Raw genomic sequence first — 21,741 nt, 5'->3', positions numbered from 1 at the left:
ACACTGTATTATTGCAAACACATAGACATTCATTCCATGGTCACTTTTGCATTTACTCATGGATACATAAAACAATGGTTTTCCCTTTATCCTGCATTTGTTTCTCTCTTTTTCTTCGTCTGTTATTAAAAAAAGCTTAATCCTGTTGCCAATACAGCTTTTGCCAGTTCTGTAATATAAATTGCACCGCATAACTAACGTAAAATAACACTGGGTTCACAATCCACAATTTCACACCACGCTCAGCAGCTATCCACGAGAGTATGTGCTGAGACCAACAGGGATACTGTGTTGTGTGTTGCATACGCTGGACAAACATCATTCAAAATCCTCCCACTCCTCAGAGATCTGAAGGACAAGATCCAAGACAGAAAGCTTTTGAAGGGATTTACGTGGAGCAATGGACTCGAGCCAAATATGATAGTGATTCCAGGCTGAAGGATTATATTAGTATTGGTAAAATGCCCCAATGCAAAAATCAATTCTCAAAATTGGACGTTGGCAATCAAAGCAAAGCAATTAGATTTTTATCGCGACATCTAATCTATTCAATGGAGGAAATGAAATGTGTCAAATTGCCCGCTAAAGTCATGACCCAGGTCATTGTTGTTGTTCAATGAAATGACTTGAATCGATACTCGGGTATTGGCTGGCAGTACTCTAAATTGCAACATGCAAAGTAAAAGTGTATTGCCGTGTCCCTTGGGTGAGATCCCTGTGTGTTACAGTTGTGTCTTCATGGTTACTTCATCGGAGGTGGTCACACTCACCAGCTCTCTCTTATCCACTTCAAACCAGCGGGAGATGCCTGGAAGACTCTGGACCAGAGTCAGCGTTGTCCTCTCCACCCACAGGCTCTGCATTAACACAAAAATACTTGCGAGTGTGAGCGGATTGCTTCAAAAAAGAAAGAAAAAAAATCCATAGTTACTTATGCCTGATGCACACATGCACTCTATCTCCGGCAGACATCACCAAATGTAATTACGTATACAGAGTTTGAGGGAAACATGAAGAGTACTGCTGCCAAACACCCACTTGAAGGAGCAGGTCGGATGTCATGTCTTATATCTCATATCATCATTCATGTTCCACCACTTACCCCGTCAGCCTGCATGCTTGTCAATAAACCAACATCCCACAAGGTTATTCTGACAGCACGTAAACTATAAAAAGTCCAGCATTCGCTGCAGGCTATTACCATAACAGATTCACACTATAGTGGAGCACCTGCAGTAAAACTCACAGAGACCGGAAGGACTCACTGAAAGAAGTTTTAAAATAGTTTGACAAAAAATATCTTCATCGTGGAGCACTTCCTTTCTCAAGCTTTGTTTTCTCTTTTTTTTTATTTTAAAGAGTTAGCGTTCACTTTGAACATAAACAACTAGTAATCTCTACGAGGCTGTGTTGAGGCTCAGCAGCGCTTTTAGCTCAATGCTAACATTAGCATTGCCCTGCGCACAGACATGCCGACGTGAAGCAGGTGTAATGTTTGCCATGTTCACGTGTGGAATTAGCATGTTAGTGTGCTCACATTTACCAACTGGCACGGAACAAACTTAGTTTAAGTTTATTTTAGAAGCCAGTGTTTTGCTCAAGGACACTCCAGCAGAGCAGATGAGTGCTGACATGCAGCATCGATCCGTTGTCCTCAGTGTACCGGACGAAGAGCCTTCCGACTCACTACACAACCCGGCTGCCCTTCATTGATTTTCTGCTTTTTGAGGCCAAGAAACCCACATGAACCTCTCTTGAAAAAAAACAAAAAAACATGTATTACAGTTTAAGAGCGGGAAGTTGAAAAGTCTTAACCTTTCTGATAGAAAGATCTTTGCAGATAGAAACTTATGTGTTGAATTTCTGAAACAGCGTTCTCTTCAGCTTTGTTATGGCTGATCACACCACACTGGCTGCCGTCACCATGCAAAAGTTCATCATACATTTTACTCCCACCTCGGGGCCAGATATATTCAGCCCTGATGGAAATGCGACATAGTAATTCAATTTGGCCAAATGGCTTTGATGGAACAGAGATGAAATGACTGCGAGAGGCGTGTGTGTATTAATATTGAATATTTATGAGCCTCATAGCAGGGTTTTTGCGGTGTGCGTATGTATGTGTTTAGAGTATGTGCGGCTGTGTGGGTTTGCATGTGTGTCTGAATCAGTCCTCAGACGTCATTCTGACGAATAGCTCAGCATAATTAGTCTTAGCGGACACATTATGAATAAGATATGGGTTAGACTCCGGCTCATACGTGGGCTCAGGGTCAAACTATCATTACCTACAGAAGCCTATGATCGCTGAACAAGGTAGAGGGGGAGGGAAATGAAGCCGTTTCACTTCGGTTTGCTGTGAAAAAATGCTAACGATCATAAATGTTTCATTTTAAACTCTGAAATGTATAAATGTATATATGAAAAAATAAAAAAAAGGCATTTCTTACTCTTTATTTCATAGCACATGGCATTTTGCAGCGACTCCACAAGCTGTAAAAGGCTGCGATTTCATTATCTAAAAGTTTGTTTTCATATCCCCACACGAATTGAGAAATTCATGACGTGAAGAGTGGATGAAATTACACAAATGCATATCTGTGTCACATTGCCCTCTGACCGTGTGCATATGAGTCTACTTCATATGCTTTGTGTGCCAATGTCTATCATCATAATCCCCCCCCCCCTTTCCTACCTTGAACTCATTCTCCTTGTCTTTGGTGCCCTTGTGGAAGGGTCGGTCATATCTGAACCTCCAGATGTGATTGAACTTGTAGAAGCTTTTGATGTTGTCAGGCACTCCGTCTCTCTGCAGCACGTCCTGACTCTCTGGGATGGGGGTTACAGCATAGATCTGCAGGTCTGGAAGCACCGGAAGTTAAGGCAAGCACAAGGGAGTGACACGGGAAAGCACTGTGGACTAGAACCCACAACAATCCTCCAGTGACCGGAAAGAACATAGGAGATCGCAGATAGGCTCACACAGAGGACACAAACACACACAGAGAAGTGTTTACAGGGTGATTAAGCAGGCCTCTTTTAGATAAGTACATCTCCCCTGCAATATATATATATATACAGACCCACACACACACGCACACTACACACTTGTATCTACATACACGTGGAAACAATACCCTGCCAAGGACATATTATTCGGGGCATAAAACCACTGACGCCTCACAATACTACACTACACAAATAACAAACAATAGCACCAAAAGCAGCAAGTTCTCTGTTTTTTAACGAGCTGTAAGAGCTCACATAGGAGGCACACCACATCTACACGGCATGGCTGTACACAATCAGTGTACAAATAAAGACGCACACAGTAACCGCAGATCCAAACGGCAAAATATAAAATGCAAAAGGGGGAAAAAAAAAAAAGTAATTGTGAGCAGTGGGGGAGAATAGAGGCGTGATGCAGTGTTTGTCTGAGCGGCTCTGGCTCACCTTCATCACATGCAACCCCTGCACTCATGAGCGACTTGACCAGAGAGATATGAGTCAGCTAATGTACATACATTCATATGCATGAGTGTTTGCGGCAAGGGCATACAGATGGGTGGGCGATCTCAGAGACTGTATTGATTAGCGTGTGAATAACACAGCGGTGTCCTAATTCGCTCAGACGATCCCTGTCCTTTCCAGTGAAGGGAGCACACACGAGCAAACACATCACACGCATACATAAAGAAAAAAGAAAAGAAAGAAAAGCAGAGTGTCATGAACATGTCTCTCTGTCCTCCATCTGGCTTTCTTGTCGTGTTGCTCTCTGGAGTCACTGTGCCATTATGCCACTAAGTATTTGCTTTTCTCTCCTTCTCCCTCTATATAGGCCAACAGTTGTCCCATACATCAGTGTGAATTATTAAAAAGGCTCCCATATTGTACAGCTGAATTTGAAATGAAGAGTGTGGCTCTCGATGTGAGTCGGCTCCTTGATTTATGTGAGGGCGTGTGTTTGGTTTCAGAAGTGGGGGCAAACAACAACAAAGGTGTGAGAGGCTCACAGAACTTTAGGCACAGGAGTCGTTTCTCAGTCACGTGTTCCATACACCCGTCATGGATATCCAGAAATAAACATTTAGAGATCTTTCGGTCTCTACACAACAGCGCTTAGGTCTGTTCGGGAAGTCTGTATGTTTCTATCATGTGTATTGTATATTACATCACATTTGTTATTGCCATTTTTATAATGATTAACAAGTATACTACATGTTTTGTAAATCTTTTGCATTATGAATAATTAATTAAGGTCATCTAGAGTGCATATGTGTGATTGATTACAGCATCTTTTGAGGAGAGTATAAACTGTAACTTGAGATGCATATTTGCATCTTTATGTTCCTACTGGCAAAAATCGGAAGAGAAAGCTGAAAAAAAAACCCAAGGTAAAAAAGTCCTTGAGACACGCGGTGCTGCTTTTAGGCTTATTGCGCACAATGAAATAACTGAGGCACTCCAATGACTGTCGTTTCAACATTTCTATCCTTTCAGAGCTTTGCTTTTTTATAGCAAGACATTGTTAATTTGGCCGTTCGAGCTGTTTGACAGTGCTTTGTTCTATGAGATTCAATATGCTGCACGTAAGTCAGAACAGTGTGTGTGTGTGTGTGTGTGTGTGTGTGTGTGTGTGTGTGTGTTCTTGTGAATGAGCCTTTGATAATGATAAGAAAGAGTTTGCAAGAGATAGAAGGATAGAAGCGCGTGCCTCATTACAGGTAATTGCGCGGCTGTAAACTCGCTGTGTGGCAGCCTCTGGGTGTATTTGTGTGTGTGCACAACCATCCTGTGCTGTTGTCATTTTTTGTATGCATTTCCGCACATTCGACTGTCTGTTCAGCATGGTCCACGCTTGTCGATTAATTATGCATGCGCCTCTGTCTACAGGAAGGATACACTGCGCGTCTGCCTGGTATATGGTCTGGTCCGGCTGGTTGACATGCTGCATGGCGATGGCGTGGGGAAACTCGTTGAGCATCCGCTGCTGGAAAGCCTCCAGCCTCTCGTAGTCATGGCCGCGGCACACAAACTCTTTATTCTGCAGAGGGGGGAGCGGAGCGCAGCGTGGGGTTAGCTTGACATCTAGTGGTCGCACACGGAAACAGCAGCTTCCAGCTGCAAACTCCACCAAGGGCAGACCGGGTTACATCATTAAATGGCATTGAGTAAGAGTTGCTGAATATCACCTTTCACTGGAGGAGTCTTATATAAGAAAATGTTATTCTTCCTTTTGGTCTCTTTCTTCTTTGGGGAGGGTGCAAGTATCACTCTATTCAAAATGCTACAGACAAAGAAGGAATAGAGAGATGTCTTTACCCGTAAGAAGAAAGGAAACTTCTTTCCATAGAAGCCCACTCTGAAAAATTCAGGTTCCAGTCTTTGCTGGTCCATGATCTTGTCATAGAGAGAGGCTTCCATCATCTGGTAATGGAAACACATGACAATACTAAATATAAACCCAACAGTGTGCAATCAATAACGAGTTTGGTGGATTGACAAAAGCAACAAAAAAAATTAGTTGACGCACAATATAAATACAAGTACTTTATTTGTTTTGTTCCTAGTTCTCCTAAATGACCTCATCATCACATGGTATGACTTCAACCAACAAAGCTTCTTTAGTCGATATATCTTGTTCATTATGGACAACTCACCCTCATCTTGCTCAAGTTCCTGTAGTCGTAGTAAGACTCGTATTGGTCTGCCAGCTCTCTGCACAGAATGATGCCGTTCTCCCAACACTGAAAACATAAAGACACACACACACACACACTTATTCATTGTCAGGCTCACTGTGTCCCGTCTCAAAAGGAATCAAATATAGAAAATATGAAGGAAGCTCATGCCGATCCATTTGATTGATGAGCAAATATGAACAGAAGGCTTATTGAAAGTCGCTCTGCAGTGGTGCTGCTAGGCTGTACTTCCCCCACCGGATGGCACTGGTGAGTCAACAATATCAAGAGTTAAATCTAACCTCCTCATGCAGGTACTCGCAGCACCCAGCCATCTTGCTAATTAAATGAAAAGCTTTCCTTTTTCCGCTGCCTCCTGATCCCTGTACGGCAGCATCGGCAGATGGCATAGCTTTTGAAAGTGAAGGCAAATTGGACCATGAGTAACGAGGGGAGCAGTTTTAATGATTCCTTGGAGTTATGTTATTTCATCAAGGATGCTGATGTGGGTTTTTTGTGCCCGTCTTTGATTCTGGAGGGTTTCCATTACGCCACTTTTCCTTGAGAGGGCGGAACAGAGGCGAAAAGGTAGTTATGACGAAGAGATGAAATCAGCAGAGAGCAGTAGTGGGAGTAGGTCAGAAAAATGCACTTCCTCAGGGAACAGAAAGCAAAGCCTGTGAACTACTTCTCAAACTCGGCTGCATCCTGAACCAGTTGAGCTCTGTTAATTAAAGCTGACAATCTCTCCGTTCATTCCTAGCAGCTGCCCAAAACCAACACCACCAATGTCAGTCACGCTTCGCCCGCACGTCTCGCTGTCATAGTCTCCCACAATATTTCTTACAGGAATATTGTGTAGGATATTGTGGGACGATATGGATCCTACTTTAATTACTGCCGCCAGAGATTCCGCTGATTAAACCGCAGATGTGTTGATGCCTCGAGCCGTTGTCACAGTTCACTTCAGGTAGAAATTAAATCTCTGACCGCAAGTCACACGCATTTCTTGGTACAGCTTACTGCTCTGCTTTCTCATGAGGGGATTTAATTTCATGTGAATGATAGGCGGAGGAACTCCTCCCCCTCACCCACCATCTTCCATCCATGACTATTAATGTTTAATGTTAAAGCTTATGAGCTTAAATTCCATGTATTTATAACTGCTATGTATTCATTCTGAATGATCATTTTGTCATGATGGCTTTTTTTAGCATGTCGATACTAACATACCTTTTAATAGCTCCATGTAACTCTTATTATGTCCCCGTGCACCCAGTGCTACAGCGTTACAAAAGGGCTGAAGAGAGGAAATGTCAAACATGAAAAGTTCTGCTTGCGTTCAAGCTTACCTTCCCCCTGTCGAAGTTCTGGACGATGGTGAGGTGCAGATACTCCTTTCTTTGCCACTCGCTCTGCATGGGGTAGTTGAGGAACTCTCTCAGCGGCCTTTCTGACCATTCCAGTAACTCATCGTACAGCAGCAGGGTGTACGATGCCTCTGTGGCACACAGAAACACAAACAGTCAGGAGATAACATGCATATTATGGGAGCAGGTCAGAAAATTCGTCAGGATATGCATGTAAGGACAAAAAGATGAAGGATTTACATCTGATTATTGTTTTACATAACAGACAAAAAAGCTGAAACGCCCAATTAAACAATTTGTCCTCTTGACTTGGCATAAAATGAATTATATAATAGGATGCGTTACATCCATTTTCAAAGGGCTGGGCACTGTTTGTTGTGTGTAGGTATCTAGAGGGATAAATCGAAGTGGTGGAAACAGACACACAGACAGACCTCGTCATGGTTTCTCAGCCTGTTCGCTTTTTGTACAAATTAATAAATAATAATTAAAACATGAAAATGATTGTGACAAAGGTGGAACTTAGTCTACATGATGATTTATTCACACTAAACACACTAAGGAAAACATTTGTGTGGAAAAGGTTTTCAATTCGTTACATAAAGTAGAATCAAATGAATGGATGAATCCCCCACACACCTGTGTAGTTTTGTGCTTTAAAGTGCAGGTCGTACAGTTTGTGAATGTAGCGGATGTACATCTCCTCTTTGTTGAGCTCGGTTTTGTAGAAGTTCTGGAAAGAGAGCAGTAAGTGGTTCAGTGACGGTTCCAGACAAAGGAATCACAAGCGAGCGAGGGGGATTAAGAAAATTATAGAGAGAGTTGGAGACGCACATGAGGAGAACTTCTAAAAAGTGACAGTGTTCTATGGTAGCGGAGGTGCAACAATATATTTAAGCTGCTGACTAGCAGTGACTTCTGATCCATCTGCCTACACAGCCAGGAACTCTTACAGATGGCTGCAGTTACATAAGGAAAACCTAGTAGGCAGAAGGGCTTGACAATAGAAACAATAGAGTTTTGTTACGTCTATGAGTCAACGGCATGAAGTACACTTAGTTTTCAGAAAACACACAACTATAAAAAATGATGATGTTATGTTTAACAGCCTGAACTGAAGAAATGAACAAGTAGACATATCACATATTTAATAAAAGGGGGGAACTTCATAGCACATTTAATACGGATTTGGACAGATTAAACAAATTCAGTGTGATTACGAAGCTTATATATTCAATATATATAAAAGAGTTGGTTAAGACAAGCTTAACATACAATGTGGAAGGATGCATTTACACAATAATCCTGGTTTTGTAACAGCCAACTTGTAACAAGACCGTAATCCCTCACTTATGCAGTTTTGCACAATCCAGCAGACTCTTGGAGTGACTGCTACTCACCAGTAAACTCACAGTACATCCAATCTTTTTTCCATCCACTTCTCCCAGCTTCATACAATCCCTGTGATAGAAACACCATCAGACATGCAAAGCTATGATTGAAAAAAAATAACAATAAATCGCAAACACGATTTAAATTGATTCATCACGCATTGCGTGTGGCCGAGTGTTCGTGTGCACTCTCACCTGTAGTCCAGCAGCCTCTCCATTAAGCGAGTGACGGTAGCGATCAGAGAGATGCCACTCTCCCTCCAGGTCTCTCTCTCTATCTTCTTCAGCAGGCTGGAGGACGAGACGGAGAGGTGTTGAGATCAGAAGAGACAAGAGATCAAAAAGAGCAAATGAGAAAGGAAAGGTGGCGGAGGGGAGGGGTGAGAGGAAAAGGAAGAAATGACAAGAAAAAAGAAAAAAGGAGGCGAAGCAAAGACAAAATCAATCCCAGTCACACCAGTATCGCCTATGCTTACTGGCCTGCCTGTGGGAGTTAATCGTATGAAATACCCACGGTGGCGGAAAAAATGATAATAAATCACTATAGCTGATGTACTGTTTCTCCATCTGAATAGATATTGTGTAATTGATTAGTTATCTAAACTGGACAAACACATTTACAGGCAAAATAATGCCCAAAGAGCTTTTGGCTGAAGTTCTACCCGTCCCTGCTGTTCCCCCTCACACAGACGACACAGAGAGAGCATAGAGGAGAGTCTTACCTAGGGTACGGACCAAACAGAGGAATTCTACTCCAGGCGGGAAGCATAGGCGGAATAAATTAATATTAATACGATTAATATCAGTACACACTCACACAGGTTAGCGGGGTTAGTATGAGGAAAATAAACTAAAATATCAAATCAATTAAGCAAGAAAATATAGACGTAGGCTAAAATCATAAACGTAAGCATTGGATAATTGCATTGAAATAATAATGATTCTTGTGCATAATTATATTCTATTGAACAATATACATGAGATATATCTTAATAATATGCAGTGACATAACACTGTTTTCTGTGATGTTTCACACACAAAAATGGTGGGAAAAATAATGACTGACTGTGAAAGACAACGGGACAATTGCGGTCGATGAATGTTGATAAAATCCTTTATCGGGATCACAATTTGATTCACATCTATGCGATAGTAAAATCAACGTACAATATGTGTGTGAATCAGAAGAAGTGGCTTCAGAAAATGCAAGAATGTTCTTTTGGGAAGCTAAGTTGAAATGTAGGGCCAAATATAGTAGTCCTTTGTGAAGGTGGACATAAAAATATGAACAGGCAAAAAATGACAAAAAGCAGGGATACACACACGCACACACACACACACACATTAGCATGAGCACAAACACTAAGCATGCAGGAGCACAGACCTGGAGACACGAGGACAGAGTGGACCGGGACTCGCCACAGAGGAGGTGTGAGTGAAGATGAAGGTGAATACTCATCACTTACCTCTCATTATCATTCCAACAATAAGGAACTACCCACTGCCTATTCTTAAATCCTAATAATTATGTTCTTGACAGCATATTCTGTGATCTACAAATCAGCTTAAGACATTCGACAGTTCTTTTATTCAGATAAACCAGCATTCCTAGAGCCTTAATGCTGCTATCTGTGCTGTTTATGTCCACTTTCAATTAAAGCGAACACTTACTGAGGCAAAAGAGCTGCTAGTTGCAGCCGCATCATTCAGGTCGTTGGACTCAAACACATATTTAGTCTGTTGGTGGAAGTGTCCCGGTATCCTGAACGAGCATCTGTATTTAAGCGTTTACTGTGATTTTACTGCTAGTTCTTGAGTGGCTCTATGGGACGCATTACATAACCTCCCACCCCCCTATCCAACCATGTTTCCTTTAAATATACAAATGTAAGTAAGTATACCCCCATTTGCCCCGCTTCTCCATAGTTTCCCGTTCTCTCTCTGTTCCTTTCTCGAACTCACATGCTGTTGAAGAGCTCCCTGTACGTCTCATCTCCTTTGCCCTCGGACATCAGGCTGTCCAGCTTGTCGATCAGCTTGGCCTCCACCTGGGAGGAAAAAAGAGAAACATTTCGATCTCAAAGGGGCTGCCAGTTCAAACGATAATGATAAAATGCTGAGAGGAGGAGCAGCAGCACGGGTGGTTTAGAGCTGGAAACTGTGAACAGCGTGGTCGAGTCACATCACTTCATGTCAAAGTCAGTCACTTTGCAAAGAAGAGGCAGTTTCTTTTTGACTAAATCTTGCATTCATGAAAACATGCATCACCATCACCGGGGTGCTAGCTGGTGGGGGGAAAAACCTCATGCTCCCTGTCAGTTACTCTTTTCATATATATATATATATATATATATATATATATATATATATATATATATATATATATATATATATATACATATATATATATATATATATATATATGTATATATATATATATATATATATATATATATATATATATATATATATATATATATATATATATATATATACATATATATATATATATAAAATACAGGATTTATGACAATAAATGACAATAATGTGAATGTCTTCTATGATAAACAAATGACCTTGAAGCTTGGCAGCTCACATAACTATAGTTAAACTGTTGCCTGTACAAAGTAACTACAATGTTGCACACAATAAACTAAAAAATATTTGTATATTCGCAGCTCTGATAATCAGATGATGAGAACGTTAAATAAATACTCAAGTACAACAGACAAGTTGAAATCATTATTTTGAGCAAAATTATGTGGAAGTATATGTTATGCTACATATGTTTTGCTATGACTATAAACGCTGTGATATTACCTTTGATCCACTAATGAGGAGCGCATGCATGCGAGGGTTAAACATGCAATTCAATTTCAGGAAAGTTCATCTCTTTGGAACCGTTATACCTGTTTGAAATTGCCACTGCGTCGCTGCTCCCAGTCCATCATGTCATGGAAGATGGGGATCATGACATTCCTCAGATCAGGCTGAGGCACCAGCGTCACCTCCAGGAACGGACCAATCATCGCTGGGATGAAGTTCAACTTGTGTTCCCCTGGAGGAGAGACAGAAGTCAACACGGAGGTTTCGGCTCGCACTTCATTCCTGATAACAGCGTATTGTTTGTTTCAGAGGCAATTTGTCCAACTCTGCTCTAATTTCAAGCACGGCACTGCACTCTAAACAAATTGATGCAGTATTTTAAATAACAATCTGCTTAACGACTACTTAAAATGCATTAGCGATAGTGGGGACACTTAATTTGATATTGACATCAAATACAACACAAATAAAGAGACCTCAAAAACATATTTCAAACTGGGCAAAAAGACACTAGAAAAACAAGAGAACTAGCTTTAAAAAAAACACACAAAATTGCACAGATCCATCACAAACTCGCAGCAGAACAAAAGGTTAAGAGCACCCATTTGGTTGCCATGGTTAGTTGTTGGCATAAAGAAAAAAGACTGAGAGTGGTTTGTTTTTTTGTTGCTGATTAGCTCGAGAACTGAGAAATAATACAACATTTATTCGTCTCTACTTTTGCTCATGCGCCACACGGACCTCAAGAACACTACTTTTGCTTCTATAGAGAATGATGGCGATATAATTATAGACATAAACCTACTGCTGGACTTGAAGAAAGACAGTTGCTTTGACAGTAACGTGTTTGCGGCACCACATGGAATAAGTCAACTGTTACTGAATCCCTTCTAAACAACCTCTCTTGGGTTCAGGTGTTAAATTTAGGAATAGAACGGTCCATGTGAACTACGGGCGTTGACATGTTTATCATCTTACCTAAATTCTGCCACATGCTGAAGATCTCACAGCCCATCATCACCCTCATGTCTCCATACCTAGAAGATAGCAAGTCATTGTTAGACATGTGCGCTTGTGTTGGGCAAATACCGAGAGAAGCAGTGAGCATGAGAAGCAGTGTGTGTGTGTGTGTGTGTGTGTGTGTGTGTGTGTTTTTGAAATTGGACAGAGAACAGGAGCAGGATAGGATGGCTTGTTGAGAAAGCACATGGCTCATTACAGACAGGCCAGTCGGACGCGCGCAGCAAAAAGTGTGCGCACGCATTTGCAACCAAAACTCACTTTTCCAGAATCTTCTTCCTCTTGGAGGGAGAGAAGGACTCCAGCTGAAGACAGGGCTGGTTGATAAATATTACAGACAGGTAGAAGTACGAGTCCCACACCTGAAAAATGACAGCAAACAAAGTGCATCATGTCGCTGCTGTGCAAAAAAACCCCGTCCTTCTCCAGCTTGAGTTGTCAGGAAAAACAATATCATTTGTCACAGGTATGTATGGATTTTAGTTCTTCACGGCATGTTGGACAGCAACAGCTGCTCATTTCAGTCACAAACAAAACACATTCATTCCTGCAAATTCTATAGTCTGCCGTAAGCTTCCAACTAAACGGTATTATCTCTGATTTATGTCTGTGTCTCTGTGAAGGCTTTTGTTTTGAAACGTGTGATGCTCAAAAATAAATAAATTAATGACTCGTATTATAAATGTGTATCTGTCTGTCTGTTTGTGTGCAAATGTGAGTGAGTGGGTGAGGCTGTTTGATATTGAAACAGCTTTGTAGTACGCTAGCTCTGTTCAGATCCACACACACACACACACACACACACACACACACACACATCCACAGAGCCCCATACCTTGTAGTCAAACTTGTCATTGAGGAAGTTCTTCCTCAGAGCGTCAGAAAGGTAGAGGACAGTCGTGATGATGACACTAAAAGAACAAGAGAAAGCTAAGAGGAGGTGGAAGAAATGACATGCTATTCAGACGGCCCATTTGTAGAGGGACAGTGCACCGGTGAAGAAAAGGAACATTTGCAATTACGTCTCGTAATAATGAGGTTCAAATATTGAAATCCCGTTGACCTTTGAAAGGAGACTGTCGAGAGGTGGAACACACCGTCAGTGGAGAGACAAGGCTCTGCGTGCACTGTTATGCAGATGAGAGCCGTGTCTGTGTGTGCACATGCGCGTGTGAGCTCTTACTTGTTGGTGACCAACCGCATGACGGTCCAGTCCTTGGAAAACATTTCTGGTCGGATCAGGATCCTGAAGACCGTGAAGATCTGAAGAAGAAAGTCCTGGGACACACAAACACACACACATAGCGAAACATGTTATCGCTGGAAATTAAAATCAATCGTGTCAGGCTGGTTCTCCGCTTCAAAACATCTCACGCCACCGTCCACTCAATTAGGATGGAGACGTTTATTGATCATTGTTTTACGAAACTGACAGGTGTGTTGTTGCAGAGCTGCATTTTTATTTGTGTGTAATCACAGGGGCAGAGGAGAGGAAGAGCATTGTGGGGATTTAGATGGATACTACAATTTCAAACATTGAAAGTCAATTTGAAACCTAAGGATTAGTGTGTAGTAGATTGAAGACTTTTCTCCAGATTGAATACTTTTCTGTTTGCCGTTGCCTTTAATTGAACCACATTCAAGGATATGAATCTCTTTTTCTTTCTTTTTGACCTTTTTTTATGTTTTAAAATGAATGTTCTGAATTGTTTTTAAATCGTAATGCTTTTAATGGTTCTATGTGAAGCACCTTGAATCACCTTGTTGTTGTAATGCGCTATACAAATAAACTTGCCGAGCCCAGCCTTCCCTGTGTATGGAATCAAATGCAGTCGCTGTACGTCTCTCTCCGTGGTGCTGAAACTATGAAACCCAGTGTTTCTCGGTTTGAATCCATTTGTGTTGCTTATCGTCACATCTCAATGTGTTGTTTTCCCAGTGGTTGCTCAGTGTTTTCTCGGCACTTTCTTCTCATACTTGTGATTTAAGTACCAGAAATAAAGCTTGAAAATTGTGCTCTCGAGCTAACGAGATCACATCACCTCTCTACTTCCTCTGGCATTCAGCCAAATGACATTTCTCACTGGGATGAACGTGAGACGCCTCTGTGTTTCTTTCTCTTTACTCTTTTTCATTTTGGAACTTGCTGCCGCTGCTGACCTCGCAGTGCCGCTCAATTATAGACGCACATTTGTACATGTGCGCGTGAGAGCGCACAGAGATACAGATACTTGTGTGCACATGTACATATATGGTCATGTGCTGCGCATTCATTTCAGAAATGTCTGCAAGTGCGGTGCATCAGCGCGTCACTCGTTGAAAAGTTTCTAAAACACTTTGTCAGAGAGCTAGAGCGATGACTCAAACAGGACAGGGAGAAAAACAAAAGTTGTACAGACACAGATTAGAATGTCAAATCACAAACAACAATATTCACATGCCAATACACACATAGGTCAAGTATAGACAGATACTATATATATATATATATATATATATATATATATATATATATATATATATATATATATATATATATATATATATATATATGTATAGGCAATACGGATAGACGGCAATAAATATAGGAAGAGGGATTTGGTGTGGTCTGAGTGAGGGCTGAGAGAGGGAAAGAAGCAGGAACATATGGAGCGAGAGGGAGAGACACACACACACACAGAGCGAGAGAGAGAGAGAGAGAGAGAGAGAGAGAGAGAGAGAGAGAGAGAGAGAGAGAGATTGATGTGGTGGTCTTACCCTCAGGTTGTCTTTGCTGCTGAATGCCTGCAGCAGCTGCTGGTAGTGTCTGTCACTCATCTGTCGCAGAAGGGCCAACAAACATGCCACAAACTCCCCCTGACAGGATGGAACACGCCGGGATATATAAGAGAGAGAGAGAACATTGTGTGGTCTTCAGTTTTAGTGGTGGGATGTAACCCAGGATTATCTCCAGGGTTGTCTCTAAATGACTAAATAAATATGCTACTGTGGTTCTAAACATTCATGTAGAAAGTAGTAATGGAGGACACAAAGAGTCCTTTATGTCTTTTGTTGGAGGACAGGGAATGGAAGCACTTTGTTGTATTGGATTTGCTGAATGCCCTTTATTAACCCCGATTGAGAACCGGTAAGAAATGGCAGCAACATTAGCAGAGCTCTATTACACGTGGAACAAGCCCTAACAGTGGTGATGATATTGGTTATCTCATTACTATATAAACTATACTATATACTATATTATAAATCTTAATTATTGTTTGCTATTAGTGTTAATCATGTTGGCGTAATTACAGTCGCCACAGCAGCAACTACATTTTGAATCTGGAACTCCTCCTGCACATTTTGTGTAACAAAACTATTTATAGTACCAAACACGCATACAGACACATACAAACACTGTACTTTACACGGTAAAACAAACATACAGTGACGTCCTGGAACTGTAGTCTCATGGCAGGTCCGGCAGGCTGGGGCCGGTTGCTAATTTCCAGGATGGTTCTCAGTAAAACTCCCAGCAGGCTCTCGACAATTAGCTCCACCTCCTCTGAGACCACCGGCTCCTACACGAAGGAAGAAACACTTGCACATGAATAACAGGCAACAGAATAACTCAAAGTTTACTGGATTTGCATACACAAGAAAAGAAAGAGCTTTTTAAGTGAATCTAAAGTGCCGGGGTTGTCCTTGAAATTCAAAGACGTTGCTCTCTCAAAGTTACCTGGATGTTACTTTCCCTGGCTAATTTGCATTTTACTTCTGTTGGCGCAACATTGAACCATGATGGACAACTGATGTTAGAGCCAAAGTCTTTCACTCCATTGCCCATAATCTTACTTTCACCTCAGTTTTAATGAGTCTTGAGCAAGTATGTCAGGGGACTAACGAGAAGTTTCAAGGCTAAGTTTTTCATTTTGAAACTACAAATTCACAGAGAGAAAGGAGAATGGAAAATAATAAAAGACGATGGAATACAAAGGAGAGAGAGACAGTTAAAGATGAAAAGCCAGTCAAAGAGAGTGGAGGATAAACTGGTGGTGGTGTGTGTGTGTGTGTGTGTGTCTGTTTGTTTGTGTGTGTCCACCTCCCTCTAGTCTCCCCTGACAAGACAGACAGGTCTTGGACGGAGCGATAATGAGAAGGAGCTTCAGACTGGCACATTGGCTGCCACTGCTGTCACTTCTCTTTAGATGTGCCACCAGTGTGTGTGTGTGTGTGTGTGCCTGTGTGTGTGTTGTCTATATGTGTGTGTCCTATTGAGCTTCTTTACCACTAGCTGCCCCTCTGGCACCAAACAGTCCAAGTCAGGCAACCCAAGCTGCTCCAGATACACACACACACACACACACGCAAACACACACACACACACAACTAGAAGTGACTGCCATTTCGACAATGCCATTGCTAAATTGATGGGGCTCATTACTGAACTGCACGGCTGCCAATGTCCTTTTTACGAAGATTAATTGACCATATACACAACAAAGCAATCTACTATTGCAATGTATTGGTGAGGAAATTGCTTTAAGACTAATTCCTCAAGCTTTGACTTCCTTCAAAGTTATTTCCAGTTATGATGGTGGGAATTTCAACGGGATAGCAAGGGGAATTCAATTTTTTAACAATGCTGGATAACGTCGAGGTAAAAAGTCAAATTACTCTTATTTTAATCTTGTAAATTATTCGAAAGTATGCTGATCTGTTGACGTTGAATTTCTGCAGCCGCCGCTGCGGGGGCATTTCAGGACACTCATAATTGTCTTTTTGGCAAATCAGAGTCTTGAGGCATGCCAATCTCATATCTGCATGCTACATGTGCTTCATGTTGACTGTACAAACCTGGCTGTGGTATCAATCTACTCATTTAACTCTCAGCAAGAAGTCAAACCTCCCACTTAAAGATGATGTTAGTTTGTGCAGAGTAACGGCAACTAATTACCACAGTGACGCTCACCGCAGTGCCGTTCTCCTCCTTCTTGATGAGTGAGAGCATGCTGGTGAGGATGCGAGCACACATGACCAGGTCTTTCTGCTCCTGCATGTGTGCCTGAAGGACACGGAGCACCACCGGCAACAGGATGCACCGCGACTCTGCAACACACACACACACACACACACACACCGTTATCATACATCAAAGACGTAAATATATATTTATATATATAAGGGGAGAACACAACAGACACTAAACACACTGGTCTTCTGCGACTGTATTCGTTTTACTTTCACGAGCGAACAATATTTCTTACTTAAAAATGAATGTATCAATATGTAATTCTTTGTGTAGCCTTCATGGGATTTGGACATGGGGTGTTTTCGCGGTAATTGTAGCCTATGGGAGCATGCTGGGCATAAAACATTGACTGTAATTTGTGTAAAGCCTCCAGTAAGAACACTTTAATGGCCTGGAGTAAGGTGCACTGTGGGTTACATTAGCCAAGGTGTGTTCTCAATTGAATGCACTGCAGGAGTGCGCGACTAATCAGTATAATATGGACTAATACAGCCTGTTTGAACACGATGCCGGTTGATCAAATCTGTTTGTTTTCCTCTGTGCTGTGTGCTTGCCTGTGTTCATAATCCATATGCAGCGCTATTTTCTAAGTGGGCTATTTGCTCGCAAATGTTTTTTCGTGTTGGGGATCCAGCATTAATTATGCATGCCTCCCAAACTGTGCATCTGTTTGTGTGAACAGATCTTCACCTGGGTTAATGTACAGCTGGCTTTCCACCGTCTTGGTGATGCACTGCAACTTGACAGCCTCCAGGCAGTCAGCGTGGACAGCGGTGGGCAGGCTGCCCAGCGTCTCCCTGACGAAGCCGGCCACCTCCCGCACCGTGAAGATCTTCAACAGCTCGCCATAAACGGCTGGGAACGTCCGCAGGAACACCGCCTGGACGGAACAGGACGTTCAATCTTTTGGAGGCACTCTGAAGCCGTCGTCGAAATCGACTGGCACAACTAAAATCAAACTGTTCAAATTATACCGAACGGAGCATTTCAAGATATAACCATGCAGGTTTTATGTGTAAAGTCAATACATTCTCCACAAAACCAGCATTGCAAAATGTATATTTAATCTTAGATGGGGCCTCTCTATTCTCAAGGTGATGGGGAAAATATGCAATTATACAGTCTGTGTTTATAGAGGACGGTTTTGTTGGAAAAGGTAAATATCAGATATTGTGCAATGAATCACTGGCCTCGACTGGATTTGGTGGGAACAGTCGTCAGGCCGTCAGGGAGTACGTGGATTTAATTTCAGGGCTACTCCAGAGGGATTGCTGTCTGTCTGTCGCTTGTTTTTAGCTCTCAGTCCGATACTCTTTCTTCCTGTCAAGTTCTGTCAGATTCTCGCTGCACAATTGAAAAATGAAGATTGCTAAAATCTAGAGGGGTGAGTCACCGTGTGTCCCTTTGTTTCTGTTTACAATCATTTTTTTCCAGGAAAGTCTGACGGAAGATAGAAGTCATTTTTCAGCAACACTTTGACAAAAGAGAGTCCCGTGGTATTGCTATTTATTGAAGGCTCCTCTGTGAAGATGGCTAATTCAGAAGGTTTCTCTCCTGTCTAGACTTTGACAGGACTCACAGGAGATGGATATACGGCACCCAGTCATAACTCAAATATCTACTGATTACAAAATGTGTCGAATTGCTCTGTACATGACATATTTGGAACATAATAACTGGGTCCTGTGTTAATTGTTAGGAGAAACCACTTGATCCATAATGCAATTGTTCTCCCAGGTACAGAGACATCGCTTGACAATTACTTAATAATTTACACAATATACAGATACACTCTCTAGATTTGATGGAACAGCATCTCTGGAGTGTTCAGTGCTCACAACATCAAACGCCGCGATGAAAACGCGAACACATATCAGGTTACAGGTGCTGAATTGTGTGTACATGGATTTGTGGTCTGTGTGTCCACATGTCAAGTTGGATTAGCATTAGCCTGTCCCGCCTCTTCCCACAGCCACCGTTGTGTTGAGAATACAGATTAGCCGAGATCAGGAGTCAGTGGAGGGATGAAGTGGAGCTTTTCGGAAGGCATGGAGAGGGCATAGCTGGAATAGCTAATGTTACACTCATTCCCGTGGCCTCAAAGTGAGAGGTGAGATAATTACAAAGTGACTGGAGGGTTTAAAACAAGATTGTCAGTTTCCTGAGGTGATTGTTATAATGGGTCAAATGAGCTGTGAAAAGAAAACCTGATGGAGTAATTGAAAAGATTTCCCCCAAATGCTAGAAGAGAACATATGTTGAGGTGAGGGCACATGGGCGAGGCAAACAAGGCATTAAAGAAAATAAATTATTAGCATTGTACGGGGAATTAATTCAAATTTAGATGCAGGTCTTGTACGACTTGAGTGCTGAGAGCAACGTGGTCGATCAAACGAGTGCATGACTCGAATGGACTAAAGAGGAATAATTGAAAAAAGAAAATGAGAATACAAAACAGCAAACGAAGATAAGGAATAATGGGGGACGGCGGAGGAAAAGGAAAGGTCAGAAACAGATCACACATCCCCCACACAGGTTCTGTAGTGGGAAGAAAAATGCGCACAAATACACACACAGCCCCACTCGCAGCTGTTTCTGATGTGTAATTATGATTATCTTTGGCATCTTTAGCTTGTTTGTTTTGGTTTGCTTGTTGGAAATCAGTGAAGGCGGCCGACCTGCTGTGCAGACCTCCCAGCGGAAATGGAAAAGTTGCAACAGAAATTTCCATTCCGACACCAAACCCTCTGGCAGCGTGAAATTCAATTACAGACAATTTCTCACCTATCACAACTGCATTAACGGGAGCGCCCGAGGCAGCAAGCATAAAGTAACAGGCCCGGATTTGCACATTTACATACGTGCACAGAAAAACACTCATGATTTTAGAGACACTGAGGATTTCAGACGAACACATCTGTACACATACCTGCGTTTGTGCAACCGGACTGGTGCTTTTGTTTTCCTGCGAGAGGAAGAAGCGGATGGACATGAAGAGCTCGTGGATGCAGACTCTGAACTCCTCCTCATTCTGGCCCCCCGTGGCCAATGAGAAGAGCCGGCGAGACTGGATAATGTACTTGAAGATGTACTCGCTGGCCTGGGGGATGAAAAAAAAAGAAAAAAACAGTCGTTCATCATCTGTTCTGTGATGAAAAATCCAAGAAAGTCGGACTTCACATCCAGTGGGAATGGTTAAAGAATGATGTGACATTTCATTTACCCCCTGATGCATATCCATTTATCTGAAAGCAAAAAGTGGTGTTCACTTTAGTTTGAATTTTTTTAAGTCATTTTTTAAAGCAGAATTGACAAAAAGGTGCTTTGCTTTAGCTTTTTCTCTTTCTTATATCTTCTTTACTAGACTATTTATCAGTTTTGGACGTGTGATCAGCGTACATGAGCAGGCTGAACGCCTCATATAATATTTAATATTATTTTAGTTACTTAAAAAGTAATTGTCAGATTGACTAATAATGATAGACATAATTAGTTGTAGCCCTAATGTATACAGTTCTTAATTACACAGACAACCACCCTTCAACCTGACAATGATCACGCAGTACTTTGAAAAAAACTACTGAAAGACATTCTATGGACCACTCAGAAGGAAAAAACCCTGCAAACACACTTCTGCGGTGCATCACTCATTTATAATTGACTGCTCGACAGAGTCACAATTTACTTCTGGTGAAGGATGTATTGCGTGAATGATAAATGGGAAACCAAAGCACAGAAGCCGCAATGTGCTTCTCCCACGGTGCATCTGCATGAGTCATTCGAATATTGGGATGTCGATTCCCAACACCGCAGGCACTGCATTCCTGCTGATTAAAATTGCATGCAGGGTAATAGAGTGAGGAGGGGAATAATGAATGCCGGCTTTGCTTTCTCTGCTAATGGGAAGTGGGTGTAATTAGGAGGAGTGGCAGCAAGAGGGAGCAAGTTTCTTTATTTGCATTTCTGCATGCGTGTGTGTGTGTTGACGGTGTTATTGCATAAATGTTTGCGGTTGTGTGTCTTCTGGCTGTGTGTGCATGTGTGTGTCCTCAAAGCAGATGCCTCACCTTGAGCACCTGCTGTATGTGATCCTGATGCTCGGCGTCAACAATGCGGTCCACGTACCACTTCAGCACTTTGATCAGGTCCCTGGAGGAAACACAAACGCACTCACAGTGTCACCACTCACCCCCAGCTCCGTCGCACATCGCTTCTCTCACTGGATTTGGCAAATGAAGATGAGGCAACGCAGTGTTTTGAAATGAAACGATGGTTCTAATCAAAAATCCACTCGATTACTAACTGAAAAAACACAGACTATATTTTCATATTGCACTCTGAGGATGACAGGCCTTTTGTTGTTTGCTCCACTTTTTAAATTGGTGGGGTCTTGAATAAAATTCTTCAAATCCAGTCAGATATTTCAAGGGAGGCATCGTCTT

At 41.9% G+C, this 21,741-nt stretch overlaps 1 protein-coding gene across 8 annotated transcripts in view; it reads right to left on the bottom strand.

The window, feature by feature from the left end:
• dock4b (dedicator of cytokinesis 4b) overlaps positions 1–21,741 on the bottom strand; it is a 103,927-nt gene that overhangs the window by 19,385 nt on the left and 62,801 nt on the right. For 4 of the 8 annotated variants that reach the window (XM_068586168.1, XM_068586174.1, XM_068586175.1 and 1 more), the window contains exons 21-42: positions 21,367–21,448; positions 20,229–20,399; positions 17,990–18,179; positions 17,225–17,376; positions 15,714–15,848; positions 15,046–15,144; positions 13,472–13,566; positions 13,124–13,199; positions 12,550–12,650; positions 12,247–12,305; positions 11,352–11,500; positions 10,405–10,490; positions 9,165–9,191; positions 8,638–8,733; positions 8,452–8,512; positions 7,691–7,784; positions 7,034–7,182; positions 5,661–5,747; positions 5,323–5,427; positions 4,903–5,044; positions 2,696–2,862; positions 771–857 (exon numbers count right to left, since the gene is read on the bottom strand). In XM_068586168.1, coding sequence (XP_068442269.1) covers positions 771–857; positions 2,696–2,862; positions 4,903–5,044; positions 5,323–5,427; positions 5,661–5,747; positions 7,034–7,182; positions 7,691–7,784; positions 8,452–8,512; positions 8,638–8,733; positions 9,165–9,191; positions 10,405–10,490; positions 11,352–11,500; positions 12,247–12,305; positions 12,550–12,650; positions 13,124–13,199; positions 13,472–13,566; positions 15,046–15,144; positions 15,714–15,848; positions 17,225–17,376; positions 17,990–18,179; positions 20,229–20,399; positions 21,367–21,448 — 2,410 coding nt within the window. The remainder of the gene's footprint in view (positions 1–770; positions 858–2,695; positions 2,863–4,902; positions 5,045–5,322; positions 5,428–5,660; positions 5,748–7,033; positions 7,183–7,690; positions 7,785–8,451; positions 8,513–8,637; positions 8,734–9,164; positions 9,192–10,404; positions 10,491–11,351; positions 11,501–12,246; positions 12,306–12,549; positions 12,651–13,123; positions 13,200–13,471; positions 13,567–15,045; positions 15,145–15,713; positions 15,849–17,224; positions 17,377–17,989; positions 18,180–20,228; positions 20,400–21,366; positions 21,449–21,741) is intronic. The other 4 variants (XM_068586170.1, XM_068586171.1, XM_068586172.1 and 1 more) reach the window with 3 other exon arrangements.

The sequence above is a fragment of the Clinocottus analis genome, unplaced genomic scaffold, assembly GCF_023055335.1.
Source record: "Clinocottus analis isolate CAN_PGR_092001 unplaced genomic scaffold, fCliAna1.0.p SCAF_20, whole genome shotgun sequence".
Taxonomy (NCBI): domain Eukaryota; kingdom Metazoa; phylum Chordata; class Actinopteri; order Perciformes; family Cottidae; genus Clinocottus; species Clinocottus analis.
Note: the sequence above shows the minus strand (reverse complement) of the source record. Positions and strands in the feature narration are given on the sequence as shown.